Genomic DNA, 11309 nt, shown 5'->3' with positions numbered 1-11309 from the left:
TCTGGATCATGAGATATCAAAACCGGAAGTTCTGCTGCAGTACCATGACAAGCCGCCAGGTGGCCCAAAATCTAATCATTTTGAGGTCTCATCAAGACCTACCCACCTACCAAGTATCAAGACAATCCATCAAGACCTTCTCAAGTTATCGTGTTGTACAGACACACACACACACACACACACACACACACACACACATACACGAACGCCCCTGAAAACATAACCTTCTTGGCGAAGGTAATTATTTCTAGACCTGGTTTTGCATACAACTAATTTTGTGAGCAGATGGTGTACAATAAAATACGGACGAAGTGTCAATACTCTGTAGTATAAGTTTTTGCTACAACAGCATCGATATGTGACAATGTAGCAGTTGAATTTTCTTAATATTCCATAAAATAGATTAGTCCAGGATTTTGTCATTTCAATGCCTTGGGAACTCTGATTCAAATGTGCCCCCCTCCCTCTTAACCTTTGTCCGAACACCTGTTTCTTTAACATTATGTGTAATTCCTGTCGTACAACTTTTGATGACAGGGTTCAGGAGGCAGTTATCTTCGCGAAAGGTAAAACATTGGTAGCCTCCATAGCATGCCAAAAACTGGGGGGGTTTGGGGGGTCTTCAGGGTCTTTGAGATCTTTTATGTGCTATAGTTTTCTGATTGCATAAAGACATCATAGCCGGCCTAGTTGAATTACCCCCGTTTTTTTTAGAACTGGGCTAATCAGAAAACAGCCGAAGACCACCAAACCCCCAGTTCTATAAGCCTGCTACTGAGGCTAGGTAATTGGTTCGTTTTGGGCACATTGATGTCACACTGAATTGGGCTAATCAGAAAACAGCCGAAGACCACCAAACCCCCAGTTCTATAAGCCTGCTACTGAGGCTAGGTAATTGGTTCGTTTTGGGCACATTGATGTCACACTGAATTGCCTATGGATCCTTTTAACATTTTGCCACATACTATATGTCTTCTGTGAATGGCAACCAGAACCAACCCCACATCTGCTTGAGGTTTACACCTGTCACGATTTCCTGTGAAAGAACGATAATATCGGCGGCGGAGCGTTTAGCCATAATCCGACCGAGCTTCAAGGTAAATACACATCACCAAAGAACGTTGTATTAAGGGGAAATGCCAGCAAACATTCATGTTTTCCTGTCAGGTGCAATCTTGATTCCTGTGCTTTGTTAGAGCATGACGGAAGAGCTTACATGTTCATGGCTGAACGCCAAAATAAATAAAGGGACAAAGTTGCGTTCTACCTGGATCACGATATCGCTCGAATAGACAATGGACAAAGAAGTCTACATGTACAGGAAGTGTTAAATCTAGATCAGACGTGTTTCCAAACTCACCTGGATTTCAAACTCTGAAGGATCCATCCCGAGCGATCTCATAGCTGAACCTAACTCTTTAGCGCTGATGGCACCGTCTCTGTCTCTGTCGAACACGTCAAATGCATCTCTCCACTCTTGAATCTCCTCTTCACTCATTCTGTCGGAGTCCGCGCCGTGGGAGCTTCTCCGGGCCGCCGAGGACCTGCGAAGGGAGGTGCGGATACCGGAGAAGGAGAGTCGGCGGTGGTGGTGGTGGTGTTTACCGGCAGCCGTGCGCTCTGTCCCGCCGGCTTCACTAACTACAGGGTCGCCCCCTCCATCCCTCCCGGCCATAACAGTTGCCCAAGGACGCCACAACTAGGCCACACACGTGTGCACGTTTGTAGGACTGCTCTAGCCTGCTTTCCTACCGAACGTTCTGCTCCAAATACCACCACCAGACCTCGATCGAAGCACTGTCAGAGCCAAACCGTCCATCAGGGGGCCAAAGCCCTCAGCTATTTGCCCCCGGCAGTTCAGCTGGTGGGTACGTACTAGTGGTGGGTACACAATATATGACGACCCGTGTTTCATCCCACTTGGCAGCCCTAAGGGGACCGTTCATGACTCAATAACCGCTACGGTTGGTCGGTAGCGTGGGCTGTCTCAACAAAGTTAAACCGTAACAAAAACAACGTAATTCAACCAACGAACTGGCAAGGCACATATAAACACTAAGGGTCCGACGCCATTAGTAAGAGACGAGTATGTTTAGGAACTGTCTCACGTGGCCGCTTCCCTATTTCCGAACAGTCCCTAACCTTGTCATGCAAGAGCTCACCTGAAAGAACAAAGATACGCCTTTGTCTGACGTCTTTTAAACGGACGTCAACCGGATAGCATGGATTCTAAGAAAGGCATTATCACATTTTACATGTGTGACAATTAAAGCGCCTTGAAATGTTTTGGGTCATCTCCAAAACTTCTTGGAAAGCGTTGCGCACTATTTCCTGTCCCGAAAACAGGCGTGTTAGAGGATTGTACTGTTAGTGTAGTTTGCTGTATCCACTATAACCTCCTTGCTATAACGTTATACCTTGTACAACAATATTTTACGAATCAGCTTATCTAACAAGAGAGAAGTAAACAGTCGTGACTTAAGTTTGGCAACAGTGCCAACACATGCCCGGCGAACTACAGCGTATAGTCCTTCCCTCGTAGTGATAATACAGGATAAGGCCACACCAATTTAATTTGTTGGTTCTCGGATTCGCCTCTTCGTTTTTTTCTGATTTGCAAAAAAAAAAATTGATTCTGGTCCTGAATCAACTGAAAAATGCTCATGTTTTGCCCCCCAACAGTTGAGGAAAGTCCTTTTCTTCCTAGTTGTTACAGTTTTCCCATCTATCATTGCAGTGGTTTGATTAAAAGTTCAAAATTCAATGTTTAAATTTTAACCCAGCCTTTTGTGTTGACTTCATGGCTCATTTTGTAGCATTTAAGCCTATAATAGGATGCCTAGACCTGTTTTTATTTTTTTTTTTTCGCCCTGTCGCTTCATATTTTTTCTGAAAAAATCCGAGAACCAACAAATTAAATTGGTGTGGCCTAAGTATATGATATGCTATATTTGATCCGGCCAGACCTTTGAACCATTAAACTGACGTAGCCACACGCACCCTCACCCTATCAGGCCTAGTAAGACACGAGCAACTCGAACACACCACTTTTCGGGGGAAATCAGACTGGATGGTGGCTTGACAGTGGTTACGATTTTTGCTATTATATCTGTGGTCAATTGCTTAATTTATTGCTACATGGTCTTAGTTCAAGAGAATTGTTTCTTTATCTTTTACCGCCTCCTACCAACCAAATGGCTCAGGGCAGGAATGAGTTTGGTGAGAAAACACCAGGTGCTGGGATGGAATTAACATTAAATAACCTTTGTATCATAAATATTGATGTAGTACTGAACCTGCAACCTCTTAACTACCCCCCTCCACCTTACCGTACCCCCTCCAACGTAAGAACAAAATTTAGGATTTCTATAACCAAAGATTGTAGAGGCTGAATTATATCTAGAGTGTGGTGTGTTTTAGATCATGCTGCTGGCCGCAGCTGTCTATGTCCGAAGATGGGGCTTATCTTAGCTTACTGAAGCCGCGTCATCGATGCCACAGATGACCTTGCTATTCTATTAGTCTTTATTAATGTCTAGGGACATACCACTACAGATATGTCACACACAGAAATGTTTCAGATACTTCCTTCTGGTAGCCTCTGTGGACAAACGTTAAGGGTTACAATTTTTATAAAAGTTTTATGATTTTAATCTTCTTATAAATATCCCAGTCGAATTACAAAGAGATAGTTTAGAGATAGAAAAAAAGGATGGTACACAAGAAAAGTTTAACTGACGTAATTAATTTGACAAGAAAGTTTAAGTTTTCACCAAAATTTCTTCACCTGTCATGATCATTTCTGGTTTGTCCCTTGAGGATTATCCACTTGTAAAATATTAACGAAATTCCCCTCTAGGGTGAAAAGTTTACTTCTTTATAGTGATGTTGCGTTGTGTTAATCAAATTGGAAAATTTCATAGTCTTGCATAATTGTTTTCATAGCGACAACAGCTGGTGTTATGAATATTTTAGAAACCTTAGAGCTTTTATTAGACAGTTAAATGCATCGCATGCACTTTCATGGCGGCAAAACTGGAAGTATTCTGATTAAGGTAATCTGTATAAAATTGACACATACTGTACCACATTTGAATCAGCATTTCATACTTTTAAAAGGCATTTAAAACTGCAGAAACAAGCCCCAAGATAAAGTCCTTTATTTTCGGGGTGGTACCCGTCCCGAGGCCAGTAACCGTTTTTTTGGTCAGACCTTTAGGAATTTTTGGTCCATGAATGTCGATATACATTAAGAAATTGTTGGTTCAACTTAGTATGTAGATAAGTGACTAGAATATTGACTTTAAAAAATATGGTTTCCAAGCCCTAAAAACTGCACTGGATGTCCCATTATGCCCCCACTGAGTCCAAAACAAATTGTATATACTGCGGTGTTATACAGTTGTATCTAACCCGCAAGTCCTTTGTGAGATATTTTACAGTCGCTGCCCTCGGAAGACCGTCAAGAATCTCGGCTTTGCAGGCCGTGACGACTGAAGGCCTTCTCGCGGTATGTAGCCCGCATAGAGACCACTAATGCGCAATTAGTACTGGGGAGAGATAAACAAACGACTGACTGTATGTATGTACAAATGTATGCTGTAACCTGAGTTTGAAGCAACAATACAAATATAGACTCTTTGACAGATTTCAATTATTTTGAAAACTATATGTGACACGACGAAAATAAAAACATCATAAAAAACTGATAATATATAAGCATGCTCTTTCGAATGCATGAGCTGTAAAAAAATTAACGATAGAACTGTGGGGTACCCTGGCAAAATATTCTACACTGTATCAGGTACAGTTCCCCACACTATTTTGCTTAGAATCGACTATCATTGTTGCCCTGAATGTTATTGGCTATACAGTGGGATAAAATATTTCTTCCCTAAACCTCCCTGGATGCCAGGCTCAACTGAAGATAATAGTACCATCTGCACGTAACGTTAGTCCAGCACGAATGACCTAATATGTCTTTCCTGTAAAGATACCGACTGTTATTGTACACCCCGTATCTCATGTCACATCTTGGAGCGGCAGGAATGTCCTCATCCTAAGTTCAAATACAATGTCGAGGATGACGGTTCCAAACGGGGACAAATTGAAGTCAAAATTAGAATTGTGTATCTTCTTAGATTACCAAGGCACAACGGAGAAAATAAACAATTATGAAACCGTGGAAGTGTGCCTGTGTGGTCAATTTTCCTGGTTCAAATCGTACAGTTTAATTCCCCTTTCATAGCCTCTTGTATCTATTAATGGTTAACCCCTAATATGACGTACATTTAAGCTGTATTTAGGATCAGAGATACAAAGAGGCTTTTAACTGCTCCATACTGTAAAATCTTGTTAATTTTTCATCACAGCCCTTTCAATTACCGTGCAATATCGGTGTGCCAGGAAGTTAGGGACGACCTCTTCAACTTTCCTGGCATGATTGGATTCTTGGTTATAATTAGTTCCTTTTAGATTTGATCACCAGGATAGCTCAGTGCAGCGAAATGATAACAGTGCTCGTTGTCTAAATTGTAACCATTTATATAGATTAGTGATTGAAACTCCAATTCATACAATCTAATAACCGCCCTGCCGCACTGGTATTTCACTTTTATCCAAGTTTCCTCAGTTTTTAGTTACTACCTTTTATTCGCAACGTTTTACAAAATGAAACGCTGAAGATAAAAGATTTATAACTTTAATTTCTTAGTGGCCAGTTTCTTAGTGGCGTCATCGTGTTCATGCTGTCAAACCCACCAGCTGAAAGCGTTGGCGTAGTGCTGGAGCGCCATCTGGCGACGGGATATAAAATGCTCCAATTTTTTTGCTTCGACTAAACACTGCTTTATTTCCGTAACCGAGCTCACTCTGTATCTTAAAGTAAAGCTATGTTGTTCTAATGTTAGGTGTGATCATGCGGTGTTTCTCTTTCCAGATGCGCGAGTAGGCAGCAGCATATGAACACCACTCGTATGTTGCCATGCCTCATTTGCTCGGACAGGTAACGTTGTACATGTACAACAATGTATCTCTAATATCGCCGATAGTAAATATATTTGTGAGACCGGGCTGCAACAAGCGCTACTCCATCAAATGTATATATCAAGAAAATGATCTCAACTTACCTATGTTGTGAGAACGCCATGCGACTGTGGAAGTTGGAACCCATGCGAATCTCAGTACGGGAGCACTAGTCTTCAGCACCATCAGAGGTCTACAACTGGACACCTGTCAGGAGCATTTTCAGACGACACCTGCACTCCTGATTTGGCGCCAAAATTTAGGCGGTTTTAATTTTCCTTTCAACGTGTATTGATGTAGTGGAATTATGGAGTGTTACCTATATATAGCGTGCATAAGTCTTGACAGCCGCTAGAGGTCGCTCATAAGCAATGGCCACACTTGCCGGACACTACAGCCCTGACACATTACATGTACAGGTATTTAGCAGATAAACCAATGTTGCACCATGTAAGATTAAGACCTTAGTTAATCTATCTTTAATCCTTACAGTTCATGAGCTAATCAATTAATCATTTGCCTAAAAGATCTACTTGTAGTTTTCAAAGTTTGTTTTCTAATACATGTAGCATAATTTTAGCTTGTCCTGATGAAATATAGCACATGAAGATCATACCAAATTTAAATTGTGCAAAAAGGCTACCTTGGTAGGGAGAAGGTTAATATACTGTTACTATGTCACAAACAACAGATAAGACGACAAAAAACAGCCCTTAATAGGTCAATATGTCTACCTACAAATGTCTACAAGCCACCTAGTTATTAATTAATAAGTTATGCAAATGACAAAGTTCAAACTATACATGTGGATGGGGTTTCAACCTTTTGGGGATGGAGAAACTCAAATGGCTCATATGGGGGTTTCAGTTTTTACAGAATAATCCATGCATATTATGACTTTTTTCAGAAGAGGTTAATACGATGAAATTGAATTAGTGGGCCTAATGATGATTATAAACAATGTATTCTGAAGCATTCATATAATGAGCTGACAACCAATCAGAATATGCCACCAAAGTTCACACTGAGCTTTTATTTGCAATTGCCATCAATAAAACTTGAAAAACACTTACAACAGCATTCTGTGACTGACAAGCAGAGCTAGTGATGGCCTCTATCAAAAAGCTTTCAAAATTGGGATGTTCCATATCAAAGTATGGGGATGTGGTGGTTTGGTAACATGAATAGAAGACAAGTGTAAAACCAGGAAAATGAACACAAAGAAAGGGATTAACAGTTATACAGGCCATACATCTAAGTACAATGTACAATGATAGAAAGAATAAAAGTTGAAGAAAGTCATGGAATAATTCTACAAAGTTTTATAGATCAGTTGATTAACCACTCCCTAAAACATTCACATTCAGTGGAGATTGTGTAACAGCTTGGTGCAACATAGCATAATACACACAAAAAAACATAAAAACTGCCTAATAAAGCCTTAAAAAACAACTAGTAGTATGGTTAAAACCTTCAGCTCATGAAAACTCCTAAGAATCACAGCATGATGATTATTGAAAAGTATCCACTTCTTCTTTCACAACATTTCCTGCCACTAAGAAAAGTGACAAATTTTCAAGATTGTACATTGTATTGCAAAAGGATCTGAATTAAAGACGGCATTGCCGAAGGTATATCACACCTTCTGTATATAAGAAACATTTGAATCATCAGTCATAAAGTTGATTAGAAAGCATTCCATAATCAGGACTAAAATGTGACTGGTAAACACTGATGATGCACATTTTACACCCTTTGTTGCACATTGTACATGATTTCTTACTTGATTTTCTGACAAAGAGAAAAAATAGATCAAATACAGAGAAACAAGTACTAGGTTTTAGAGCTACCACATTGCTTCTAGGCAGCGTCACACGGCGAACGATAAAGCGAGAGCGCAGAACAGGGAGAACAGCGACGCGACCACGACCGGTCCCGCCCCGATCTGCCCCGCCGGGTTCAGCAGGTTGCACACGTCTGGGTCGTCCAGATCAAACCGGTTCACGATCTCCAGCTGCTGACCCTTCAGCTTGGGCGGCGCATCGCAGATCACGTTGTTGATGTCCAGGAGGTCAGGGTTCATGACGGCCTCGTCCATCCAGTCCCGCAGCCACGACAGACGGCAGTCGCAGATCCACGGGTTACCTGCAAAATCAGCGCCTTCGTCAGAACCGTTCAAATTTTTGTTGTTGTTGTTTATTGTTTTGCACTTACAAACAAGAATTCGGAGATCTCATACCTCCATGAAATATAAATGTTTTTTTTATTTGTCTCATTGACTATGAAAATAAGGTTGTAATTCGCATGATCTAGTTTAATTTATGGTTTTCTAAATTCAAACGACAATATCTTTCGTGTGAAATTCCTCTCCTTTGTCAAACTTCATTTCAACAAGTCCTCATTAATTATGCAAATGACCTCTACATTAACATAATATATGCATAGTGGTGTTAACCTTTAAGTAACTTACACATGTCACAAGGTATAAAATTCCCATCATTCACCAATAAGGGGTCACATACTTTTCACATTAATTATGCAAATTAGGTCATAACCTAAACAATGTTTGGGGTTAGATAATGTGACAAGCTGTGTAAAACAATACATTTGCTATTGCATGTCTACAAAGCTGGTTTGTTACAGTATTACACATATAGGATAGATAACTACATAATTATGTAGTCCCTTACCTGATAGTGTGACCAGTGCCTGGCGGTTCAGGTTTTCCAGGGCAGCCTTGGGCAGACGAGAGATGTTGTTGTTGGACAAGTCCAGACGCTAGAAAAGAAATGGACAATGTTATCATCACACAAAAAGTCGCCGTTAATCTGATTTTCATCATTCCCACTGAGCCATCTGCATTCTCATTTTTTGCTCCTGTCAAATATTACTAAATTTTGTTTGCCAAACAACAGTCAGCAGGCACAATTACATGTACCTGTCATCCAAGATGCAATGTAAAAACAAAATGTTTGATTAGATTAAACTAAGGCTTTAGAAGCAGTAATCGAAGTTCACTATCATGTAGATTTCAAGTCATAATTCTCAACTTGTTTCTGTATACAGAATTATCATTTCCTTATCAAGGCCTTGCAAACAAAAAGGACTACTGGTCATATTTCCATTATCCACTATCAACATGATTGATGTACCTGTAGCAGTGTGAAGTCGCGGAAGGTTTCCTCATGCAGGATGGTGAGTTTGGGACAGTCCCTGATCTCCAGCCGCTCCAGGTTCCTGTTGACCCCCCGCAGAGCAAAGGCCTGCACCTCCACCAGGTCCGGCTGCCCGCTCAGCGAGATGTTCAGCATGGAGGTCAGGCCCACGAAGCTGTCGTTTCCGACGGTGAGGATGTCGTTGTTCTCGAGATGGAGCTCGATGAGGGTGTTCAGGCTGCGGATGGCCTGTGACGGGACGCTGGTGATGAAGTTGTCGTGCAGGAACAGCTTCTGAAGACCGGCCAAGCCCTGGAACACCGCGGTCGGTAGGTTGATAATACGGTTGGCGTTCAACCTCAGCTCCCTCAGGCGTGCCAGGCCGCTGAACGGTGACCCAGTGATGGTCTCGATCCGGTTATCATCTAAGTCAAGCTTCTCTAATGCAACCAGGCTAGAGAACATCCCATTGGTCAGCGTTGTCAATCCGTTTTCGTTCAGCCGCAACACCTTCACATCTTCCAAGCTTTGGAACACTCCGTCTGGGATGGCAGTGATCTGGTTGCCTGACAGCAGAAGCTGCTCGAGTGCGTTCAGAGATGTGAAGGCATCCGCGGAGAGTTCGGTGATGGCGTTGTTGCTGAGATCGAGTGAGAACGTGTCGGCAGGGATGCCAGCGGGAACGGCGGGAAGACTTTTCCCCTGGCAGTCAATTATTCTGTGGTCGATGCCTGCCAGGTTTACGATGGTGCATGTACACTCACGAGGGCCATAGTCATTGTCTGGACAATTTCGGACCTGTGCAGAGGACAGCACGACTACGGCTGACAGAACCAGGATGCGCAGCATGGTTGATTTAATCCTATGGTAAAAAAAATGTAAGAACATGGGTTAATACTGGTCTCATTTCAAAAGTAAACAGAAAAGAACTACACAGTTCAACAGGATGTCCTTCGATTTTGAATGCATCAGCCAATTTGTGCATGAAAATAGCTTGTTGAGTCTTTGAAACAGGAACATACGATTGTACACGAGACTTCAGGATAAGCATTCAATTGTTGAGAGAAAAGAGCTGACTTTGACGAAAACCTTTTGACAAATGCCTGCACATAAAGGCTCTACGGCAGTTACAAAATGTAACTGTCCTTGTTCTGAATACTTCTTCAAAATCTGGTCCACCCTGAAGTTCAGCTTTAATGTATGCAAAAACAAGGGACGCAGAATGTCAAAGATAGCGTGGGTTTATGCGCACTTTGAATAAACCCTGTGACCCTGCACTGTGTAACAGTCATGACGTAAGGTAACTGGCATTCAGCAAATAATTACACTGTTAGTAAATCTATAACCAGGGTCCCTGCCGTTGTTGAGCAAGAATAATGCTGGATGAATTGCACACCAGGTGACTTGCCATATCACAAAACCAAAGATTTAACTTTTTAGTCTCGTTGCAAATGAAATACCAAGTTGCCTCATATACATATAAATCTTGATCATCAATTATCAGTAACAAGTTCAACTTTGAATTGCTGTTACATGTAGCTGTACTAATTCAAAAATTGAAGTCGCTGGTCTTTATTCTCAAAATCCTTGACCAAAGTGGCCTTTTTCTTCTTTTTGTATTTCATATGTCCAAGCTTAAATCACAGAACAGGTAGGAACAGGACTTTGCAAGGTAGTTCAAGATGCATGGCTGGAACTGAATACCATGACTGTTTGCACTACATTCAACTGCCTCATTAACTGGAATTCAATTTAGGTTGTAAAAAGTACACTTCCAACATCTTTATCATAAAATCACTCATCACCACAATGTTCAGTACTAAAAACTCTTCTTAAAGTGAATAAAAGGGGGTATTAATCTCACCTTCAACACGTGAAGACGTTGCACAAGGTGTGGAGCTTGTCCGTTGAAGAGCCCGCCAGAAACAGGTGTGGTAAAGGTGGGTGAATGGCTGGGTGAACTTTATTCAAAATGGCTGGGGCTGTTTGCTGGGTCCACACGCGCACATTGTCCCGCGCACAGCAAACACAGTAAATCACCAATGGCTGGGGCCGCAAACTGATTGGTGACAAACTCCACCAACGACTCTAACGGTCGGCGTATTCCGTTAAACATTTACCAAGGTACAG

At 41.6% G+C, this 11309-nt stretch overlaps 2 protein-coding genes across 4 annotated transcripts in view; both read right to left on the bottom strand.

Annotated features, from left to right (window-relative positions):
* Positions 1–6240, bottom strand: part of LOC109479890 (calmodulin-A-like) — a 9768-nt gene extending 3528 nt beyond the window's left edge. The window contains exons 1-2 of one of the 2 annotated variants that reach the window (XM_019781938.1): positions 6129–6240; positions 1361–1544 (exon numbers count right to left, since the gene is read on the bottom strand). In XM_019781938.1, the coding sequence (XP_019637497.1) occupies positions 1361–1544; positions 6129–6172 (228 nt within the window). In that variant the 5' untranslated portion in view covers positions 6173–6240. Of the gene's footprint in view, positions 1–1360; positions 2248–6128 lie in introns of those variants that run through there. The other variant, XM_019781937.1, reaches the window with a different exon arrangement.
* A 791-nt stretch (positions 6241–7031) lies between these two features.
* Positions 7032–11262, bottom strand: LOC109479857 (leucine-rich repeat transmembrane protein FLRT1-like). Of its 2 annotated transcripts, none has more exons than XM_019781890.1 (4): positions 11044–11262; positions 9177–10041; positions 8715–8802; positions 7032–8169 (listed from the first exon to the last, which is right to left on the bottom strand). In XM_019781890.1, exons 2-4 carry the CDS (start codon positions 10026–10028, stop codon positions 7895–7897), a joined length of 1215 nt encoding a protein of 404 aa, XP_019637449.1. In that variant the 5' UTR covers positions 10029–10041; positions 11044–11262; the 3' UTR covers positions 7032–7894. The 2 variants fall into 2 exon arrangements, with proteins under 2 accessions (XP_019637449.1, XP_019637451.1); XM_019781892.1 differs by lacking the exon at positions 11044–11262 and adding an exon at positions 10269–10384.
* Between the last annotated feature and the right edge of the window lie 47 nt (positions 11263–11309).

This window comes from Branchiostoma belcheri, unplaced genomic scaffold, assembly GCF_001625305.1.
Source record: "Branchiostoma belcheri isolate BF01 breed outbred unplaced genomic scaffold, Haploidv18h27 scaffold5, whole genome shotgun sequence".
In the NCBI taxonomy this organism is placed as follows: Eukaryota; Metazoa; Chordata; class Leptocardii; order Amphioxiformes; family Branchiostomatidae; genus Branchiostoma; species Branchiostoma belcheri.
Note: the sequence above shows the minus strand (reverse complement) of the source record. Positions and strands in the feature narration are given on the sequence as shown.

Bases quoted from the DNA above. Each gene is read 5' to 3' on its own strand.
- LOC109479857 (XM_019781890.1), bottom strand. From the start codon at position 10,028: ATGCTGCGCATCCTGGTTCTGTCAGCCGTAGTCGTGCTGTCCTCTGCA. The intron at 8,803-9,176 runs GTACATCAATCA...TTTCTTTTCTAG, and splicing joins GCGACTTCACACTGCTACAG to CGTCTGGACTTGTCCAACAA. The intron at 8,170-8,714 runs GTAAGGGACTAC...CTGATTTTGCAG, and splicing joins GGCACTGGTCACACTATCAG to GTAACCCGTGGATCTGCGAC.